The sequence below is a fragment of the Crocodylus porosus genome, unplaced genomic scaffold (assembly GCF_001723895.1).
Source record: "Crocodylus porosus isolate Cpor-Errol unplaced genomic scaffold, CroPor_comp1, whole genome shotgun sequence".
Taxonomy (NCBI): domain Eukaryota; kingdom Metazoa; phylum Chordata; order Crocodylia; family Crocodylidae; genus Crocodylus; species Crocodylus porosus.
In genome coordinates, this window is record NW_017728943.1 from 28,888,954 (window position 1) to 28,912,801 (window position 23,848).

The 23,848-nt window shown below is 42.2% G+C and overlaps 1 protein-coding gene across 4 annotated transcripts in view; it reads left to right on the forward strand.

Annotated features, from left to right (window-relative positions):
* The window catches only part of PLCB1 (phospholipase C beta 1), a 740,315-nt gene that overhangs the window by 678,942 nt on the left and 37,525 nt on the right, over positions 1-23,848 (forward strand). Inside the window, exons 32-33 of one of the 4 annotated variants that reach the window (XM_019549091.1) lie at positions 12,765-12,812; positions 17,227-17,291. The exons of 2 other annotated variants lie outside the window; for them this stretch is intronic. In XM_019549091.1, the coding sequence (XP_019404636.1) occupies positions 12,765-12,812; positions 17,227-17,265 (87 nt within the window). In that variant the 3' untranslated portion in view covers positions 17,266-17,291. The remainder of the gene's footprint in view (positions 1-12,764; positions 12,813-17,226; positions 17,292-23,848) is intronic. One more of the 4 variants, XM_019549092.1, reaches the window with a different exon arrangement.

Below are 23,848 nucleotides of genomic sequence, written 5' to 3' on the forward strand. Positions count from 1 at the left end.
CTGTGAGAGAGCCAATGCATGTTGTGCTAAGACAAAGACACCTTCTGTCTCATTTTGCTTAGCTGGATGTCTTACAAAATCACTGTTAGACCCTGACTCCATGCGGCGCCCAATGACTAGGGAGACAACAATCCAGTCGTTCATGGATCCTGTTACTCATTAGCCAGAGCAAGCAGGGAGCAAACACCAGCACACATTGCTTGCAACAGCTTTATTCAGAATGGAGACAGCTTTGGACTAGCTCCCTCACAGGCACACAGCCTGTGAACATGGGGAGCCGCTGTGAGCAGTAGTTTTTTTCACATTTTATACACCTTGGTTCACGCTTATTAACATTCACTCCACCCTCACTCCTCCTTTGTTCCACCCATATCTCCTCCTATCTCAAGCTTCGCCTCTGTTTACTGTTTACTTCATTAGCATGGAATTGCCTATGCATTTCATTCATTTACATGCCTCTGCTAAGAGCGCATGCTGAAGACTTGGGCCTCCTTGTCCTCTGGTCACTTGCTGGTTCTTTCTGGTTTCTTGCTGACTCTTTCTTCACCTCCAAGGTCTTACTTCTGCTTTATCTCCTGATGACAGCTAGTGGGCTGAATCTTGTTCTTCTTACGCATTGAGCTCTATACTTTACAACACTATGACCTTGTTAGAAAACTGCTTGCCTAAGTGTTTGCAATGTTTTTTTTAATACATCATTCTTCCTTGTGGTTAGCAGCTTTTGCTGGGCCACAGATTAAAGCCTTGTTTCAGCTGCAAATCCAGTGCTCCCCAAGATCCAAATATTGTCACCCTAACAATCACTGGTGGAATTTTTTGGTATTTATCTTGTGCCAGAAAACACAAACCAGTTCTTATTTACTTCACTGCAGAACATGATTATATTCTGCATAATCATTAACCTTACTTATTATTTATATATGGTTTTACTTACTCAATATGTACTCTTTTATTAGATTAAAACACCCACGACCTATTGTCAGCACCCATTTTGAAATACAAAGAGATGAGTAAATGAGAGAGTGCGATAGACTAAATTTTTAAACTAAATCTTTATCCCAAGAAAGCCAGCATAAATGAGTAAGATGCTGGCACCTATTCTGGAAAGAGCAATGTGGCTTTTTCAAATAGCTTTTGGAAAGGGGAGGAGTGGATGAGCTTTGTCCTTGGATTTAAAATGAGATAAATAAAAAGACATATTAGTGACATAATGATCATTGCATCCAAGATAGGTGAAAATCTTTGCCTTAGGGCAGTGCAGTGGAGCATGGCAGCTATTGCTGCTGAGATGGAGCAATATTATTTCAAAGGCCTGTGCTAACCTCATGCACAGAGACATAATGGCTTTGCACGAATCATGTGTCCCCTCCTTCAGTGAAACAGGGAGTGCAACAATTAGTCAAACAGTTAGTGCACCAAATGGAGGTAGTAGACCTCACAAGAGATGATGTTCCAAACTGCCCCAGGCCCTTTTTGTAAAAGCAGTGTGACAAAGTATTTTGCAGTGTGTCAAGGTAAAGAATTGGGACATTTTCTAAAATCTGATTACTAAACTGGTGGCAAGACACAGGTCTCATTTTGTAGAACATGGAGTATTTTGTCCTTATGAAAGCCAGCGCCAGCATTTTAAGGTGCTTAGAGTTCAGTGATGACATCTATCTATACTTCCAAAGGAGAATAGGCTGACTTTTGGAAGCATGTAATACTGATAGCTGCCATTGATTCCAGTTAGGAGTTTAGAGCCTGACTCATCTTTTCCCTGTTTGGATACTTTTGGTTCAAATTTTCTTCTGACTCTTGCTACTTATGGGCTAAATACCTACAGGTCTTTGAGCACTTCTAGGTAGCACTGTTCATTAAAGCTGCCCAAGCGCTCGTTCACAACACTAACCAGTTGGAGCCTACATTATAAAAGGGCTTTGTGTTCCCATTGTTTTTGTAAATACTTATGTGGTTGGCTACAGATATTAGAGAACTTTTCTGTCCATATCATGAAGTATTACTGAGTCTACACATACCCATACTCATGCCTATGCCAATAGACAAATTGAGGTAGGTCTACCATAATATCTAACCACAAGTTGTCTTTTATCAGAGTTAGGCAGGGTTCCATATAAACCGAGGCTTTTTCCTCCCTCAGAGATAAAATTTGTGAACACTACTTAGAGTACCAAAAGCTTGGAAAATGCATCTTTGTATTTTAGAAATGTCTAGAGCTACTACCCACGGTTCTACTGGGGCACTTGTACATCCTTACCGTTTTGCCTGTTCAGCTGGGACTCAGACTTCTTTGACAGGACAACACTGGGATTGACTAGATCTCCTTAGCTTATCCGTTCTTGCATAGTGCATTGCCTCCAGTTGTGGGAATATGAAGTGCAAAATTCTTGGAAAAGGAAAAAAAAATCTTCATGTATGAAAGTAGTTAACTTAGATATTGCTCCTGCCTATGCACTCTGCCTTCCAACAATCAAAAACAGGGGTTTCTAAGAGGTTTTCCTTTAGGGCTGAGACACAGTGGAAGGAGTTAGCATGATTGGGACTGTACAGCCCTAATGCCACCTTTGGAAGATTAATGCTACAAAAGAGCCCTTTTGTAGCTCTAATTGGTACTGCTTTCCTGAAGGTTACCTAAGACATAGAGCTTAAATTGAGATGTACATCTCATAAGCATGAATGCTCAAACTCAGCTCATTCAAAGCACTAGGCCATTTTTTTTTCTTTACTACCACTCATATTGGGGTTCTTCCTGGTTGCTTTTCCATTACCTCTTGATCCTATTTATATACAATACCAAAAAGAAAGAATGGACACATTTGAGTTAAGGGATTATTGTTTGAAACTGAAGACAAAGTATGGGAAGAGAGGGCCAAACAACAATGCCACTTCTCAATCTACAGATATCTTGTCAGTACCATAACCAGTGTATTAATCTATACAAAGTAGGGATGGATTGGAGGTTGAGTAGCCATGCAGAATGGTGTTCAAACATGATGCACCACATGTTCCAGGCTAACAAGAAATATGACCTTCTTCAGCCTGGAGGTAAAATCACATCTGTGTCATTCTGTAACTTTAAGAAGTGGGTTGGATGTTTTCCCTGTTTGTCCATTACATTGTATAGATTTCCTGTTTCTACAAACTGCGAAACTAGACTGTAAATGTACAATTATATACTACTAGCTGATTTAATTGAAACTATTTTTATAACTTGCTCTACTGATTTAGAATGAAATGTTGTTTGGAGCAGGAAATCCAAGATTCTAAATTGACAGTAAATAGAAAATTGTTCATTGTGAATTGATCTTAAACATGTACTATTGTACTGAATTAGTTCAAAATCAGCAGGATTTTCTTTTCTACAAATTGATATTAAGTCATTTTGCACTTAACAGAATATATTATTCAATATATTATCTGTATGAGGCTACCTTTTGGTTCAGCTGATAATGCAGCTGAAAATGTGTTCTTAGAAATGAAGCAATTAGCTTAATATAGAGTAGAGAGAGATGAGACTTTCCCTATGTGGCACCTTGGAAATCATAATTGGTTTATACATTAAATCTTGCAAAATATAAATAACTAATGATGATTTACTGAAAACTTCCTTGCATGTAAGGTTTTCTTTTAATTTGAGCTGTGTGATTTCACAGCGATCAAATGTTGATGGTTAATTGAATTTCAGGGGAGTTAAGATTTTGCTTAGTAAGGCATTCAAAAACTCCCTAAAGACTCTTGTGTGTAAAATTTCAGTGTTATTTTTTAAACATTCTGTCAGAAGAAACAGCCACTCTTCCTTCTTCTCTCCCCTGTCTCCTCCTACAAAAACAGAGCTACATGATCTGGGGTATTAAACACAAAGCCAAGATTTATAAAGGCCTGAGTTACATAATTTGTCTTGTGCAGTTGTATATGGATACCTTTTACTTATAAGTTTTATAAAGCAATATAAAAATTAAACCAGTTACAGAGCCTGTGTTACAGATAGGGAAACTGAGGCTGGCAGAGGGGATAAGACTTGCTGAAAATCAGAGCAAAATAGTGTCACAGCCCAGATCATTGGACTGCTGGGTAATACATTTCTTGCATGGAGTATGTAGCCTGTAATGCAGCTCTTCTAAAGCTTACCTGCCTTCCTCAAGAATTTGGTCTGTGACCATAAGCATGTCTGTTCTTCTCTGAGTTCATTTATTTTCATTTCTGTAAAACAAAGATAATATTTGTGAACACATACTTAATGTTTTAATGGAAAGCATTACCAGGGGCAGTGGTTGGTGAAGGCAGTTTGAGAGCTGTGTGCATCTCAGGCTCATGTTTACCCTACTCTGCCTCTTGCAGATTATGAGGCATCTCTGTCCCAGTGCAGAAATGTTCACTATGCTTTCTTCAAAGCTAGGGACAGACATTCAAACAACCTGAGGCTGAAGATTCAATCTTTGCAGGTTAGTCTAATTTGGCTAGGCTAAATCAGCGACCAGATAGATATCCCGGAAATACAGGCACATGCCTGCAGTAGCTCAGCGCAGAAGCTGGGAGGTGCTAGAGGAGCCCTCCCTCCCCTTCCACAAGGCTGAGCTAAGGGGGTGTGTGACCAGGCCCTGGCAGGACCTCTGATTAGGGAGGGGTTCCCTGCCCTCCTGACCAGCGTTTATCACCCCTAACTCAGTGTTTATCAGCTTATTAAGAAAACAGCAGAGGGACATTACCAGCTATATGTTGATTCTGCCTTTGTCCCATGTGCCACAGCTCAGAGGTAGCCAGTATGTGGTCTGCTAGTTAATGCTGAGAGGTGTCTGTGAGGGATGGGGGAATGCCTGCTTAGCAGAGAGTGCGGATGAGTCAGGTGGGGAGAAGAATCCAGGCAGATGCCTGCAGAGACTGTGGGAGCTGCAACCAGGCAGCAGAGGGGAGGATTCAGCCCTGCTGTAGAAAATAGAGCCCCGCCCAGCCCCACCCAGCCCAGCCCAGAGAACATGCTGGGATGGAGGAGTCCGATTTAATTTAAATCAGCCAGGGATCTGGGACAGATACTGTATAAACCGGTTTGAGCTGAATCAGTTAAGTCTGATACTACACTTGACCAAACCGGTTTCAGCCATTTTTATATTGGTTTGAGTGCACTGAACATCTGTTCTGTTACAGGCTTAAGCCAGTTTCTGATCACTTAAACTAGTTTGTCATGTCTGTCCCTAGCCCAAAGGGCTTTATTTGGTTGTTTGGTGGTTGTTTTTTTAAAGCGTTCAAAGAGCGAGAAACCAGTGCATGCCAAATACCATGTTTAAAAACTCAGTAAATAAATAGATACATTTAGCTCATTAGGAAAATGGGCAATTTTCATTGAAAACTTCTACTGCACTCTTCCACTTTCAAGTAATTCAAAGTTGGACCGAAAGAAAAGTGAGGTCGCCTGAAACACTGTGTCAGACGTCAGCCTCAGCATGAGCATGCCCAACTGCAAGCACGATGTGCTCATTTTGCTCGATAATAAACACATTCATTTGTATAAGTCTTTATAATATTGCAGCCTCAGACTGTAATAAGAATGATTCAGCTGTACTTCATATCAAAAGCAGAATTACAAAAGCCTAATCACATTTCTAATCAATATAAATTATGTCTGGAAAAAGAAAAATATGCTTAACAATGAAGGTGTGCATTCAGTTCTTTTGTCAGATGTGTTCACTCCTTCTGCTGTGAAACCTGGTTTAGAAAAAGCAGCTGATGAAGATAAACTTAGTAGAAGCAGTCATAAGAGCCTTAGATCTCAGACAAGAACCTTTCTGTCTGAGAGATGAAGGGATCGTGGATCAGTAGAAAGATTTACATTGAATGGCAGGAAGAATGGCACCCATTATTTCCAGAATGTATCAGATCATTCCACCTTATAGCTTCATGAACAAACTCAGGACTCTTTTCAGTCAGTTTAGTGCCATGTCAATTGCGACTGAAAATAAAATAAAACAATGAATAATCCACCCAAATGTCAGTTAAAAACAGGTAATATTTTCCAGTTTTATAACTGTTCAAATTGATTGGATCAGTTTCTGAAGACTTTTACAAATAGCTTCAATGTACTTAAATCAAATTAAAATAGACATACTTATTTCTGCTTCTCCCACTCCTATTGAAGTTTAAACTTTCTTCTTTCTTTGATTCTTTTTCTTGTCCTGTCATTTAATTGACAGGATTTGAATGTGCAAAAAGTTATTCTTTTACATTGTTTTGATTTATCCCGAAAAATACAATCATAAAAAACTACTGCTGTTCGCTCGTGGTAATAAAGTTGATTTGCCTACCTGTTTTTATTTTTTTTAAGTATGATGAATCTTTTTAAAATTTGGTAATCAGTTGACCCACATGTATTGTCTACAAACTGCACATCATCAAATGAATCTTTTACCAAAATTAGTCATTCAGTGAGGTTTGAAAACTACACTGATTGTAATTAGCAGCAAAAAGAAAAATCAAATTAACTTCATTAGAACAAGATCAAGACCTAAATGAATAGGTTATTGGGAGTCTTAGCAGGCAACCATGACACTTTCATGGAGTCTAATTGATCTCAGTACAGCAATATATTGACCGTTCATACTTGAGCACCTGAACAAGGATTCTGTGGGCTATATGTATCTATGGATGTGTAAAAAAATTCTAAAATGGATTTTATGAATTCAACTTTCATATTATGTTATGTTAATTTATTTATCAAAATAAATACACTCTGTCAGTCTAGCTAAGAGGTTTAATTATGTATAAAGACAGATAAAACTACTCTGTGTGTGTGGTGTGTGTGTGTCTACCTATACTAATTCAATTCTACTTTAAAAAAAATAAGTTGCATAGAAGGTGTTCAGAAGGACCTTTGATGCTAAGAAGCTCATGTTCCACCCTTGCCTCTTGTCCTGTCTGGAATTACTACCTAATATTAGTAACCATAAGTTAATTTGAAAAAATGGTATGAGTAAAATAATCAAGACAACCTGAAAAAAAAGTGGGTTTCATCCAGAAATAGAAATAAGAGGCAGCAAAGTTTTGCCTTCAGTCAAGCTGCACAGGTGTAATTCCTCTGGCAAAATCAGGATTCTTAGCCAACCCTAGCAACTAAAATCAGGAAAAGGGGGCCAAGCAACAGCTGCATTAACTCCCTGGTGGCTAGAGCCATGCCAAAATAGCTGTTCTGGCAATCATGGGGACTAATGTTATACTGCTCACAGATTGTCCATCCTGCAGGAAGCTCTGCAGTCTTAATTGAGCCCATGATGCCCAACAAGTTTGACACCCCTGGGTTAAACAATTTCCTTTCTATTTGTTTGGAACCAATGTAATTGCATTGACTTTAGCAGTTAGTCCTGATTTAAACTGCATGAGTAAAATGAGAACTCTTAGTCTCCTACATTTCCATCTTCCTTGATTGAAGATATCTTCTGTGAAATGCTTATGAAATCTGTTACTCTGTCATAGGTCATCAAATGAAAAAGAAAACTACAAGTCCTCTGTCTTTGTCATAACTTTGCTAGGAATTAATCTGTCTCAGAGATGTCAACAAATATGCATTAATGCTGTGGAGACTGAGAGATCTGAAGGCTTCAAAGTTTGATAACAAATCTGTATTTGCTGTTTTGGTTTATGCAATTTCTCAGTATTGTAGGCAGAGTTAGAACTCTTAAGACAGAATCACAAAGTCATGGAAAATTAGGGCTAGAAGGGACCTTAGCAGATCATCTAGTCCAACCCCCTGCTCAAAGCAGAACCAGCCCCAACTAGATCATCCCATCCAAGGCTTAAAAACCTACCCAGAGCTTCAAAACCCTTTTTAAGACCAGGTCTAGCCAGGTCTTAAAAACCTGCAAGGATGGAGATTCTACAGCCTCCCTGGGTAACCTGTTCCAGTGCTCCTGCTACCCTTCTAGTGAGAGATTTTTTATAAATTTCTAACCTAAACGTCCCCCACCGCAACTTGAAACCATTGTTCCTTGTTCTGTCATCTGCCACTACTAAGAACAGTTTAGCTTCATCCTCTTTGCAACCACCCTTCAGGTAGTTGAAGGCTGCTATTAAATCCCCCCTCACTCTTCTCTTCTCCAGAATAAATAAGCGCAGTTCCCTTAGCCTCTCATCATAAGTCATGTGCCCCAGCCCCCTCACCATTTTCACTGCCCTCTGCTAGACTCTCTCCAATTTGTCCACATTCTTTCTGTAGTGGGGGGTCAAAAACTGGGCACAGTACTCCAGATGTGGCCTCACCCATACCAAATAGAGGAGAATAATCACTTCCCTTGATCTGCTGGCAACACTCCTACTAATACAGCCCAGTATGCCATTTAGCCTTCTTGGTAGCAAGGGCAAACTGTTGGCTCAGGTTCAGCTTATTGTCCATCGTAACCTGCAGGTCCTTTTCTGCAGAGCTGTTGCTTACCCAGTTAGTCTGCAGCCTGGAGTGGTGCATGGGATTGTTCTGTCCTAAGTTCAGGACTTTGCATTTGTCCTTATTGAACCTAATGAGATTTTTTTGCGTCCAATCTTCCAATTTATCAAGGTCTTGCTGAATCCTAGCCCTACATTCCAGCATATCTACTTCTCCCCCCAGCTTAGTGTCTTCTGTAAACTTGATGAGGGTACACTCCATCTCATCTTGCAGATCACTGATGAAGATATTGAACAAAGCCAGCCCCTGGACTGACACTGAGGTCCTTTACATGATACACGCTGCCAACTAGACATCAAACAATTGATTCGAGCCTGATAATCCAGCCAGTTTTCTATCCACTTTATAATCCATTCATACAGTTCCTCATCTTGCTTGCAAAAGTGCTGTGGGAGAGCACATTGAAAGTGTTGCTGAAGTCAAGGTATACCATCTCTACCACTCTCCCTGTATTGACGGATTCAGTCATCTCATCACAGAAGGCAATCAGGTCAGTCAGGCATGACTTGCCCTTGATGAATCTATGTTGACTGTTTCTAATCAACTTCTTCTTCTCCAAGTGCTTAGAACTGGGTTATTTCCTGCTCCACAATTTTTCTGGGAACTGAGGTAAGGCTGACTGGTCCATAGTTCCCCAGATCCTCTGTATTCCCTTTCTTAAAGATGGGCATTATATTTGCCCATTTCCAGTCATCTGGGACCTCTCACGAGCACCATGAGTTTTCAAAGATAATAGCTAGTGGTTTTACAGTTACCCCTTCAGTACCGTTGGGTGCATCGTCTCCAGCCCCATGGACTTCTACACATCCAGCTTTTCTAAACAGTCTCTAACCTGTTCTTTCACCACTGTTGGCTGCACACCTCCTCCTCCAAATTGTTTTGCCCAGTGCAGTAGTCTGGGAGCTGACCTTGCCTGTGAAGACTGAGGTAAAAAAGACATTGAGCACTTCAGCCTTTTCTGCATCATCTCTCATTAGGTTGCCTCCCCCATTCAGTGAGGGACCCACACTTTCCTTGATCTTCCTCTTATTGCTGACATACTTGTGGAAACCCTTCTTGTTACCCTTCACATCCCTTGCTAGCTACAACTCAAGTTGTGCTTTGGCCTTCCTGATTTCATCCCTGCATACCTGAGCAATACTCCTATACTTCTCCCTAATTATTTGCCCAAGTCTTCACTTCTTGTAAACTTCCTTTTTGTGTTTTAGCTCATTGCAGAGTTCCCTGCTAAGCCAAGCTGGTCTTCCGCCATTTATGCAAGCCTTCCTGCACATCAGGATGATTCTTTCCTGAGCCCTGAGTAAGCTTTCTTTAAAATTCAGCCACCTTTACTGGACTCCTTTCCCCCTCAGACTGGCTTCTCAGGGGATCCTGCTCATCAATTCCCTGAGTGAGTCAAAGTCTTCCCTTCTAAAGTCTGGTGTCCTTACTCTGCTGTTCTCCTTCTTTCCTTCCCTCAGAATCCCAAACTCAATCAACTCATGGTTGCTGCTATACTAATTGCCATCTACAACTACATTCCCCACCAATTCTTCCCTGTTTGCGGTCCCTAGTTTGGTATCTCCAATGCTTGCACTAAGATATAGATCACGTTATTGTGAGCAAGATTATGCTCTTAGCACCATCCAGCAGAGTCCAATGAAGTTTATTGTGGGAGTTTGACTCCATCTATCACCTCATTTATCTTTTCCTCCTCTGTTGTGTGATTTATCTTCATGCTTGTAGATATTTGCATAATGAACGTTTTGTCTAAAGCAGCGGTCACCAACCAGTTGGTCGACTGCAGAACCTCTGGAAGTGTATCTGAGGCTGGGGGGGGGCTGAGCGCATGTGCACACTCTCCTTTCCCCCCATAGTCCAGCAGGTCAGTCTGTGGGGGAGGGAAGGGGAGAGGGCCTGATCAAGGCCCCTGCGGTGAGAGGGGGAATGCAGCATAGGCAGGAGCAGGGGTTGACGTGAGTGAGGCCCTGACTGGGATGGGTGGTGAGAGAATCAGAGCCCAGGCCATTTGTCCAGGGGCACAGGGGGCTTCTGCCACTGTGTGCACCCCGACAGAGGCCTGGGGACACATGCCCCCCCCCTATTTATGCGTGTGGTGGAGGCAGCTGCCATTGCACACTGTGCTTTGCACCTTGAGCCTGGGAGCTGGCCCAGGAACAGCCCAGTTGTGGGATGCATGTGGCATCGGGCCCCATCCTGACTGGGTGCTGGGATTGGCTCATCCAGGAGCACCTGAGGGGGGCTTCCGCCACTGTGTGCACCCTGACAAAGGCCCCCCCATCTGTGTACAGGGCCGAGCTGCTGCTGTGCACTGTGCTTCATGCCCTGAGCTCTGATGCAGCTGTCCCAGGACCAGTAGGACACACATAGTGTGGGACTGCCCCCGAGCCAGCTACAGTGGGGCTGGAGGCACAAAACACAGGAGCAACCATCTCTGTCCCATGCACAGATCGGGGGGGCACGTGTCTCCCAGGCCTCTGCCGGAGTGCATGCAGTGGTGGGAGACACTGTGTGCCTGGACAAGCTGCCCAGGCTCCAGTGCTCCCATCACCCAGCCAAGCCAGTGCCCCACTCACCCCTGCTCCTGCCTCTGCCCCATGCCCTCCCTCACTATGGGGGCAGTGAGATCACTTAAATTAAAGTGCAATCCACGACCCTCCTCCACCCCTTCCCTCCCCCACAGACTGATCTGCTGGGCAGGGTGGTGAGCGGTAGATCCTGGGTTGCACTTTAATTAAAAAAGTGATTTCATACTTAAAAAGGTTGGAGACCACTGGTCTAATGCATGGGTGTAAAAGATAAATGCTGTGGGTTGGATACAGTCATGGAACCCCATCATTCAGCCCTCATTGATACCCTGGGGTCTCGCGTTGATCAACACACCATATGTGCAGCTTCCACCCCAGCCAGTCTAGGACACATGCCACACACATAGGGTCAGTCCCCCTGCATGCTGGACCCAGAGCCCACAGTGGCTGCTCGGGCTGGTGTTGGACCGTGCCATACACGGCACCCACTCTAACTGGTGCAGACCAGCTGAAGCACCCATCATGGCCACTGGATTCAACATGCAGGGGTGTAACAGAGGTTTTGTGGGTCTTATCTGACCTGCAGGGTCAGCCCTTTGCCATTCATCCAGCTCATGGACCAGTCCTGCACCATTTAACACCCTTGGTCTAAAATTTGAAGGTAAATTCTATAACACATCTGAGGGCAAGCACGAAAAGAATTGCAAATAAAAAGGAATGCAGGGGCAGAACTTAACAAGTGCCCAAGGGTTTGGGGATTCTCATAGAATTCTGTTCCTAACTTGCTTGAGTGCTTTGGAAAATTTCCCCTTCTCTCTCAGACAAGGAAACATTATCACAGACCACACAGCCACCATAGAAGTCTTCCTCTAAGCAACAGGCAGGGCTAGCAATTGCACAAATAGGTTCCTAGCTGGTTGACAATGGAGGAAGGTCTGAATTGTCAGGAACAGCACAGACAGAATCAGAAGGTGGACTGCTGTGAGAGAGCCTTTGCAGTAAACATCATTCCTTTTCTATTTCCCGTGGTCTTTTGATTTTGCAAGTGCCCATCAAGGATAATCGTAAAAAAGAAGAAAAGGAAATGAGCAAACTCAAGCAAAGTTTGCTGATATAAATTTCATATTTATAGTACTTAGGGCTAGATCCTGCTGTTATATATAAGGATATATATGATTTATTCTAGTGGTATTACTCTGTTTACAGCACTGTAAGTGAGAAGAGATTCTAGCCCCTAATGACTACGTAAAATACATTCCTTTTTCAGTAAACAGTACGTGCTATCAACATAATGAAATATGGTCCATACATTCACATTTTAAGTGCTTAATTTGCATCAAATAACTTCTGAATCTTCTTAAGTGAGAGGGATTCTCCATATACATATTGAAAATGTATGACATGGCAATGAGGGATAATAAATTTATCATCATTTCACTGTATCATTAGTGTTCTCCTAAAATCTAGCCAAAGCAGCATGGCATCTTCTCTCTAGGACTTAACATTAATGTGACTAATAGCTATTCAGCTGCATCATTATGGTTTGGGAAAGATACATTTTGCCTGTTGCAGTCATTTTCTATAGCTAGTTCACCAAAAATGTCCCTTAATATGACAGATGTGGAGGCACAAAGGCAGCCAAAATCAATTTGTTACTAGAGTCGAGGAATTGCTGATTTTTACAAATAAAATCCATATAAATTACGGTAACATAAACACATTTCTACTAACTGAAGTCAAACAAGCTTCAAATTCAGTTATCATTTTAATGCTTGTATTTCTTCCTGACTCTTTCTTTCTTATGCTGCAAGATAATCCTGTGTGCTGACTGGGACGTCATAATATGCAAGCACTCTGTGGTAAATATGTGTGTGTGTAATGCCTGATACACTAATGCTAATTGGATCAAGAGAATACCAGTAGTGGCAGTGCACAAACTATATCTTTGAAAGCTGTGTAAATACTGGAAAATTTGAATTATATGCACCTTAATTATAAACAGGATTATAGAACTTGTGACCTTATATCACTGTGGAATTCATGCTATCAAATAGCTACTGCTGCTATCTAGATATCTCTGTTATGTTTGATTGACTGTGTTTTGAGCACTTGTTAATTATTAAGGTGAAAAGCCTAAGTGTGGTAGGAAGGATTATTTTTTCTTGCCCCTTTTGGAAGTTGCTTTTCTGAAGTGTTTAGCCACTTTGACCTGATTTTTCCACCTCCAGGTAGGTGAGATTTGCATGTTTGTAAATGTACACCTACTTTGCACATATTGATGACAATGTGCAGTCACAAATTCCTGACTGAACACAGGGCTAAATGAATTTCCATCTATCTCTGCAAGGGAGGAAAATTGGAATCACTGGGCACATCTACACGTGCATTAAGGCACTCTTCCTAATACACATTACATTTAGTATCTGAGGTACTAAACAAACGCACATTAGGCTGCCTTAATGCACAGTAACAAATGCACATAGTAGTTTTTAAGTGATGTTTAATGTGCAGTAGCCTATTTTACTGAGTTAGCGTAATGGCAGTTTTTTATGTAACACTTTAATGCACAGTAAAATAGGCTATTGCGCATTGAAGTGCACGGGTTGACGGGCCCACTGGCACATAAAGTAGATGTGCATTGTCACAAATGCAAATGTTTGCTTTCCAGGTAGTCAACCTAAAACAACTCAGACCCTTACAGTAAAGAGCAATAGAGTTGTTAAACAAACTGAACAAGTGAATGTAGTTAGTGTTTTCCAAAGTCATTTTCAGGAATGTGTAGGGGCTCATTTCAGATCTGGTATTAGCAAGTGCAGCTCTCACAGAGGTAACTGGGTCAAAATCTGTGGTGACAAAGTGGTTGTGTAACTTTAACCTCACATGTAAATTTGTCATAAAATAAATGCAAGTGCTAAAGCAGTGAACCTTCAACTGATTCGTCACCTAGTGGGAGTGCAGAACAAGTGTAATTTCTAAGCTAAATGGGCAGAAAACTGAGGGGCGTAAGGAAAAATAACAGCAGAAGTGTGCAAGAGAAATCAGTGTTCCCATTTCCACTTCACTTTTTCCCATCTTGCTGCTATATTTTGTTTCTGCTACAGCCCTTACCTTTTGCTCCCACAGCATATATTTTCGATCCACTTTGCATGTTGAAATGGTGCAAGCTATACACTATCCTTGGCACCCAGCTTCTGACCAACTTAGAGCCAACATGTAACTTTAATTTAGCACCATTTATGTCACTGCTAATGTCATAGCTTTGCAGCCCACCGCTTGCAAGGTGATAGAGAGTTCAAGGGGCAAAGAAATAAAGTGACTTCTTTCAATCATTGCAGTATGGTATGAGGGAAGAGCATAAGTTCCCCTATGTGCTAATTTCACTAAATCCCATTGTTCTAAGTTAGTTATCCTGTTTTTCCTCCCCATTTACAAATCTAAGTAAAGATACAATGAACACATAATGCCCAAAATACACTGCTCTGCTTCTTTACCATTACCTCAGTATTTAAGATCAGTGTATGAAAATGCTTTGAAAGAAAGCACTTCAGGACAAATTTCAGTATTACTGCAGATATCAAGATGTTTTGGGCTAAAGAAGTTATTTCACCTTCACCTACCTAAGTGGCACTTACACAGCCACATGGTCGCAGTTTTGAGTGCTTAAGTGTAGTTTGGGTTTCCATACTTCCTGTATTTCCTGACTGCATATGCTCAACCAGCTGCCGTCTGGCCATGTATCTGCCAAGGGTGAGTGTAGAATCATCCAGGCACATGCATGCTGTCAGGCAAGTCTCAAATCTAGTCACAGAAAAGCCGTTCATAGACAGAGATGATCACTCCCACCCTTTAGTTGAACATTTAAGGCATTTGTTTAGGGAACAGGGGTGCAGGCTCTAGACCCCCATCACCCTAAAGGAGCTTTGAATCTGCATCTCTTGCTTCTCAGCTTGGTGCTGTAACCACTGCTCTAATGCCTCTTTTGAAGCTGGCCCATTGCACCTGGCATTTAGTAGTAATGGGATAAAATGGATAAACAGCACTGGAGTAGTTATTGCCCTACTGCAGTGGGTTTCAGCCTCTGGGCCGTGCACCGCGGGTGTCCACAGACTATATCTAAGGGGTCCATGAAAGATTACTATGATCAATCGAAAATACATGAATACCCACACTTACAGTTCACAGGGGTCCACAGCACCATTTGAAATATTTTAAGAGTCCACAGATGCAAAAAGGTTGAAAACTAGGGGTGTGCGAAATGGGCCATATTCGATTCGGATTCAGCCCAGATTGGGGACAGTGATTTGATTTGTTGATTCAGATCACTGTCCCCGATTTGGTTTGGCTGAATCCAAAGATTCGATGCTGATTCGGAGAATCAACGATTCGGCCATAGCACAGGTTTAAATGTTTTTTCTACATACTTCAAGGTACCAAGTGTGGCTTGTAAGCGCTGCAATGCTGGGATGGATTGAGCATCCCATAGGGGGGGGGGAGGGTCCCCTGCTTGCTTGGTGGCAAACCTGAAAGTGCACCAGAAGTACTTGAGGTGAACTTCTGAGTCTGCTCCCGAGTGCACTGCGAACCCCTCTGTGCTCCTGTGGGACACTTCATCCCACCCACCATTTCAGCATTCATGAGCCGCCTACTATCTTGAGGTATGCAGAAAAAACTTTTAAAGTTGTGCCTATGTCTGGATCATCAAATCTTTCTGAATCTCTCCCAGTCAATTCAGAGGCTTCCAATTCGATTCGGAGAAATTGAAGGGTCTCCTGATCCAGTATGGATTCAGAGATTCAGCCACTGAATCGGACTGAATCTCCACCAGATCGAATCAGCAACTGAAGCTTTGCACAGCTCAATTGAAAACCCCTGCCCTATTACAAGAAGGGACCCAAGCTTAGAACCTGGGACCCTCCTCCCCCCTCAGAGCCATTCTCCTTCTGGGATAGTCTCCTTCTCCATACATCTTCCAGTCTTGGCTGCCCAGTGAACCAGCTTCAAGAGACGGGAATCCTATTCCACCACAGATGGAAATAGGAATCCAACCTTTGCCTTTATGTGACTTTGCACATGCCATTTAGGCATTGAAGGTGAAACAGAATTTAACCTTTAAACTTCTTTAATATTAGTATAGACTAGAATATGAAAACTCTTAACATCCTGCTGCTCATTCATTTCTATTTCATTTTTAAGAGAGTTCTATAACAATCTTGATAGAGAACAACTAGGACCAAATGCAGCTGATTTCAATGAATTAATATCAAGTCCAGGGCTAACTTTGACTTGGTGTCCCCATGTTACCCTGGATGCCATTAAGATCCTGACTCAGAATAGTTTAAACAGTCAGGGACACAACCCATTCTGAATATATTGAGTACCATCAAAACATGATGTGGAAGATATTAAAATTTAATGGCACCTAATGTATCCCCAAAACAGCCATGAGCTAATTGCTCCTGCAAAAAGAACCAGACTCTGCACTCCTCACTCATGTTACCCAGTAACCTCTTCATCTGATGAAAATGCTGGTGCTCTTTACAATTATCCAAATAAGTATTTGAATAAAAAGACAACTCTCTCTTAATAATCGAATAAAAATGGGAAAGAAGTGTTCTTTGGCTGCAGGTGATCAGAATCTTCATCTTACATTAAGTCTCAAAAACCCCACCTTTAGCCGCAGCATGTTCTATAAGTCCCTTTGTTCAGGCATTGGTTCAGGACTGACTTAATGTCATCTATTAAATCACTGACAACGTTCTGAAGCATTCTGGATTGTCCTTGAAGATCTTCTATGTAACAATCGATAACGCCCAGTCATGTTTCCCGTATGAGATCTGGCGTGATCACAATTAGCAGCCATGTAACTGCAGTGTCCAAAACTCATACCACAGGTAGCACGACTGATTGGCATTATCCTTGTGGAGGTGTAATTCTTTTTCCCATGGAAAAAATGTGCTTCTTTCATGGAGGAAGTATCCCTTTCTGGGATGTGCCTTAATTTCAGCTTCACCCAAGCTTGGATCACCCATACAGCAGCAGCATGCTGAAATGTTGTTCTCCATTAATCTGGAGTGACAGGTAGTGATGAATAGATTGATTTCACTGCCTAACAGGTTCCAGCCAACTAGTCAAATATTAATGGGCCAGAAGCATGGAGTAATTTTTCTGGCAAAAGAGATGTGACTTTACAGTATTGCACAAACGTATGTCATTTCAGTTTAGAGTATTTGTTAATCACCTAAAATTGAAATGATCCTTGGTTTTGTTTTAAAGAGCATAGAAGAACAAGAAGTAGAGGAAACAAAGAAGTAGAAATGGAATGTGAAACTATAGTGAAAGTGAGTGAAATGTTCCCCTTCTTATCTAGTAACTCTAATGTTTGTTTTTATTTTACATGTCAGAACTTGAGCTAGGGGGTCAACAGCTTACTGCCTGCTGGTTCACTGGATACCTGAAATCCCTGACACTTTTTAGCCCTAATATTATCTGCTGGCTGCATAATAGATGCTTCCACCAGCCATTACATTCTCAGTAGTCTGGGAGAGCATCTAGTGGCTTCTTTAAATCACACTGCACCTCTCTGCCTGCTTGCGTGTTTTATTTATTGCTATGTTTGCCCCACTCCAGTGCAGTGGTCAGGAGCTGCATGCAACAGCCTGAGTATTTGAGCCATTCAGATAGATACTTGTATTGCTCTTTGGGTTATCTGAGCTTCTCCTGTACTCTGCTCACAGTAGCTGCAGCACTCTCGACCCACCCCACCTACAACAGGTTGGAATTAAAACCGTGTTCATCTTCTGGAGCGTACCCTGAAGAAGTAAAGGAGCTCTGAGTGAGCAGAAGAAAGGAGGGTATGAAGGCATCAAAGATTGGAAGCATCAGGGGAGGGCGGGAAAGGGACCACTGGCAAAAAGCAAGGGAGAGTGGCACTCTGAAGGCTGCAGTGGCTTGAAGGACGGGGGAAGAATTTGAGCTATCATTGCAGAATTAATATTGCATAAGCAGTATACTGGAAAGGGCACTAACAGAGTTTAGAAGGGGACATCAGGTCAACAGGGCATGGGGAGCAGAAGGAGAGAGGGGCAACTAGGAGACCAACCAGGTAAGGAGTATTTGAAGGCAATAAATGTGAATTTATGGCGGTGACAGGAGAGGAAAGATTTTGAGATAAAAGGGAGGAGTTATTCTGAGGGAGAAAGTGAAGATGATGGGGGGAAAGACAAGCAGACCTGAAGGGAGGATGAGAGTCAAGTTAAAAATATAAAATAAAGTTGCTTGCTTTATGGATGGGTTGTTCTAGCAAAGTGCACAAGTGCTTAACTGTGTATGTCACTAGACAGCAGGGGTATGACTCTGGAGGATGGGGGTTTGGAATATATTGTGGTTGATGTGGTTGTAAACAGGAATTCCTCATTCTCGTTGGGGACAGGAAGAAGTTGCTTTGAGTATTGAATTGTTATTTTTGTTTGCTTTGTGCAGTTTTCTTCCTTTTCTTTTGTATTACTATGCTGCTGCTACCTATCAGAATGTGTTAACTTGCTTCATGCATCTGCTGGAATAAGAACAGGTTCCTGTAGTCAGGGGGTTGGCAAGGTGGAAACTATTGTGACAAACTATATCTTCCTGCTGGTGAAAGATTGCAGTTAATCACTGAGCAGATGCTCATATTTTCTTGCATATGACTTTTATTCTTCAGTGCCTTAGGATCAGGCTGTGACCCATTTCATGCACTCTTGCAAGGGTTAAGGAGAGTGGTCTTGCAAAGGGTTCCTCCTGCAGAGGTAAATAGGAGTGAGAGGGGAAACAAGTGAAGTCATGGTGTGTTTCCATCTGCAGCATGCCAAGGGAAGCAGTTTGTGGCAGATAAAAGTCTTCAGCAAGGAGAAGAAATAGAAGGCAGATACTGACCCTGACTCACAGTCCATTTTCTGGTCTCCCACAGTTCAGCAACAGGTTGGACTATGACAAACCAGTGGTTCAGCCCATAAGCTTTGAGGGTACAGGAAACTTGAATGGTGATTGCAAACGTTTGGATGAGTAAGGGTCCCCAAACTCCTATCTCAAAGGATGTGGCCACTGGTACAAACAGGGGAGGCTGGGTCAGAGAGAGAGGTATGGTGTCTGATGCAGAACTGTGTTGACTGTAATGGTAGCAAAAAAGCCTAAATTTACTGCAGTTCCCCTCAATACATTTAACACAGTCTTATGAACCTCTCTTCTAGTAATTCACAACCTTTAGCATTGGTAGCATAAAATCATACCCAATCTCCTTTTAGAGTTAATCTCAGTCCTGTCTGCTGAGATGCCTACAACAGCGTCCATCACAGATAGACAGCTTGTTTGCTGTGACTTCTGTGTTTAATTCAGGTCAATATTTTTTCGCCGCTTCCTCATGTTCCTCCATGTACTGTTATAGCAACGTTTTTCCATATATGCATGCTTAGTTCCTGCCCCAAAGTGCTTACAGTCTCTCTCCTTTATGTTTTATACAAAACAGCACTGGCCTCTAGGCTGAACTGTAATATGAATAAGATGTTATATTTTATATTGACTTTTAAAGTGATGTTTTAAGCTCCTTCATTTTTTTGGTGGGTATCACCTGCCTTCTGTCCATATGGACCCTAACATAGTCTTCATTGCCTGCTTATGATGTCTTAGTACTTTTATATCTTGCACAGAAAAAAACAAACCTGTCGCACGCAAAAATATTTTTACTCGAAATAGCGCTTCATTCATCTTCTCTCAGAGCAGCAAAATTAGGCGTGTACTTGTTTTTGTGGGTGCTGGGGTTCACTTATGGAAACCAATAGCAAACTAGTGGAATTATGCTTTAAGAGCATGGTGAATATCTTGTCCTTTCTGCATACCATTAAGATACCATCAGGCTGATTTGCCAGAGACTGCAGTACTAAATTGACGCCAGTTTGCTAAGGAGCAAATATTGTTTTATTATTATTATTTGTACACAAGTGTCCTCAGGATATTTATGTCTGAAGATGTAGAATGGAACTCAGTCCTTTTGAAACAATTCAACTGATATTTAGAAAGCTAGAAATACTAGTGTGAACTCCATTTCCCCACATACAGACATATAAGCCCCTCAGGTTTTAAACAACATGGGAAGGGACAGAAATGACATATAAATCGGTATAAGTGATTGAAAACTGTTCAAATCTGTAACAAAACAGGGCTAAATTGGGTTCAAAATGGCCACCCGATTTAAATGCAGCATGCCCTGGTGCCAACCTTATACTTACAGACCTGGTCTCAGTGACCAGCAGGCAATCAGTCTAAACTTGTAACTGTATAGAAGTTCCATATACACATAAACTGGTATTAAGATAAACCTGGATCAACGTAGTATCAGACTCATTCAATTTAGGTCAAACTGATACATGAAACTTCTGCCCACTTCCCCTGTGCAGCCCCAGGGCTGGAAAACCCCAGCTACTGGCTGTAACTCTGGGGCTGCTCTTTTTACTGCCCCCTTCCCCCTCGCTGGTTTTTTTTTTGCCCCCCTGCAACCCATTGCTCCCCTCCCAGCCAGCACTCTCAACCCCCATCCAACAAGTTGCTCTGGGTGCAGCTGTTTTTGTCAGTGTTCACCACTGCCAGAGACAAGCAAGTAAGTCCCGGTGGGGAAAGGGTTGGGAGGGATGAGAGTGTAGGTTTGCTGAGGGGGAACATCCCCCCCCACAACATCCCCCGCTTGTGGGTCACACCTGCCCCCCCCGCAGGTCACGCCTAGCTCCTGCCCCACCTGTGGGTCCCCTCTGCCCCCTCTACACCACCCGTGGGACATGTCTGGCGCCCCAGCCCACCCCTGCTCCATCTACCCCACCCATGGGTCACACCTGCCCCCCACCTCACCTGCAGGCCATGGGTGTTCCAATAAAATAAATCTTCCTTGCACATTCCCTAAGCCATCAGGGCTACAACAACACTACTGTAGTATTGATAGTAGTTATGCAGTAACCACAAGATCTATTTGCACTATTTCATGCAGGGATTCACTGGGTCATGTTATTACTGTAATCTGGTGCACAGATTATTTGCAGGGGAGGGGAAGGGACAGATTTTCTTTCCTTCAGTTAAAGATATTGTGATTGCTTGACAGTACTCAGAAGGCTGAGATACAAATTTTAAAGAACAGGAGGACATATAGTCACCAGCCTGTTCAGCACGTGGCCCTTCTTTATTTGGGCAAAATAGCTATTCCTTCTAGCAGGACTTTTGGCTGAGTAGGGGAAAGGCTAAACAGAACTATGTTCTATGAATCTTTGCACTAGGAACGAAAAAGTTACTGCCAATACCTACACATACCAAAAGCTCTCATTCAGGAAAGCTTCAGCACATGCAAAGGTCCTTCATTGGGTATGTCTGTGTGCCAAGGAAGTATCTGAACCAGAAGCAGTATCAACATGCACTACACAGTGGGCATGTCTACACATGCCACTCTGACACCACTGTTACTGCACTGTCATTTAGTGCTTCCTTTTGGAAGTACTAAAAGATAGAGCAGTCTGTGCTGTGAGCACTGCACGTGGTTATTTTTAGGCACTACGTTGCTGTAGCAACACGCTATAATGGGGGAGTGCATTGCTACAGCGATGTAGCTGTGACATCATGGGTTTTGCCCATGGATGTTACATCGCCATAGCATGTTGCTACAGTGACATAGCATCATGTGTAGATGCGTCCAGTATAGCACAGTAGCATAATATGCTACAGAGTACAGTGCAGCATACGCCAACCTTGTTGGCCCCTGCCCAGTGCCGCACTAATACAGCTATAGTACTTCTGGTTCAGGGGCAAATAGTCACACAGCTAGCATGGTGCCTTGGTACAATATTGCCTTGCAACATACATAGGGCCCAAGCAGGCCTTCGGCTCATGTTTAAGTGCTGTCCTGAATCAGGATGCTTTCCTAAGCCAGGGCTGCAGACTGTTTTGTGGAACTGAACTATGCTGGGTGTAGTGGTAGCTTCTCTATCTGATTGTTGCACGGCTTATGGGAATTGTATTGAGCTTGGCAGCCCACATTTTGACATCTTTATTTTCATAAAGTAGGTGTTAAAATACATAAATAAAACACATGCCATGAAATACGTAGAATAGATTGTTTTGTAAACAGCTGATATTGAACTTCAGTATTTTCAGGATGTATTAATATATAGAAGAGATTACAGCTTATTGTTCTCCTATTGATTAAATATTTATATCACAGCAGCACCAATCAGGTTCAGAGTTTCTTTTTGTGATAGTGTAGTACAAACACTTAAGATATGGTCTAGGATCCAGTGAATTCACTATTTAATATGCTTGCTCTTTAAAACAGTCCTTCTAGTTTGAAAGCTAGGAAGGCTACATTTTCAAGGCAACATTTTTGGAGTGTACAGTCAGTACTCCTTTTAAAACTAATAATGTTTGTGAGAATCAAATCTTCCATTATTCTCTGAGTATTACCTATAATGGATGCTGCTGCAATAAAGGCCATTATAACATATTGGATAAATCGGTCTATAATGCCCAGTGAAGCAGAAGGCTTTGAAGCTCCTGAGAATAACCCATTGTCCCTTATTTTCACAGCATGCAACAGAATAATGGTCATTCTAACCAAGGCCATACACACCGTCACTGTCACCATCTCCATATGCACTAGTATTAGGGCACAGTAAATTAACTCTGCTGTAAGATAGTACTTTCGATGACAGTACTGTCTTATGGCAGAGTCATTTGCTGCATCAAAACACACATGTAGACAGTGATGGGCTGGCTGGTGCATGAGGGGCCTGCCTGCTGCACAGCTCTGCACTTTAGCACTCTCATGCCCCAGCCAGCCACTCTGCTACGTGATGCTGCTACCAGGAGCCAAAGCTGAACCCCTGAGCCTGCTGCCAGTCTGAGGCTGCTCTGCCCCAGCTCGAGCTGCTATGGTCCCAGGCACATGTGTAGACACTGTGCCCAGGAGAAGCTGGTTCCAGTGCAAATTTTGCCAGAGTTTATCACATCACTTTAATAGTATGTGTAGATGCACCAGGTATAACACAATGACAGTATGAGTCCCAGAAGGCTCTAAGATCAGTGTGTCATTCAAACAACTGGGATGAGTGTTGTTTCATTATTTGTATAATGCTCTATTATATGTTTTAGACATGCTCTCTATAGTCACTTAGATTTCTAAGCTAGTACAAAGATACATTTGCTTAAAACCTTTTATAGATAGCCACAGGAAACCCTGTGTTTCGCACACAAATACACACACTTTTTGGCATGACTTCTATAAAAGTTACATCACTTTATCCAATTCAGGGGGTTAGTATGAGGAAATTGAAAGGGCCATGCTCAGTCTGAATGTTAATGGGATTTTGATCATTTTTGCACGAAGATGTAAACTTGTTACTGTCTTGAGGAATGAAAAATCGTCTTACATCCAGTACAGCAATTCCACAATGTTCTTTCTTTTTCTAGCAAATACAAATGAGGATACAGTAAGCAGTAAAGAAATTGTCAGTGGTATAGCATACTGAGAAAAAGAAGCCTTTGGGCCTGTATGGCTTTAAAGAACCACTTCCATCAGGCATACTTTCCAACATAGAATATATATGCAAAATTGGTGTTTCAGTCTTATTGGTAATGATGGGAAACCATCAATTCCAAGATCTCTGCGTTAGTGGCCTGGATGTTTACTGTGACCCAGCATTGACCCTGTGGGCACAGAGGAATCTCCTCTGTCAATTAAATAGTTGGATTTTTTTTACTGTCATTAAAGTCACTCAAAAGAGCAGCCTGTAAGCAGCAAGCTCCTGCTGACTGATGTGACAGTCCACTCTGTGTGACATGAAAGCTGCCAGCATGAAACTAGTTGGGATGCCACAAATGCTAGCTGGTGGCT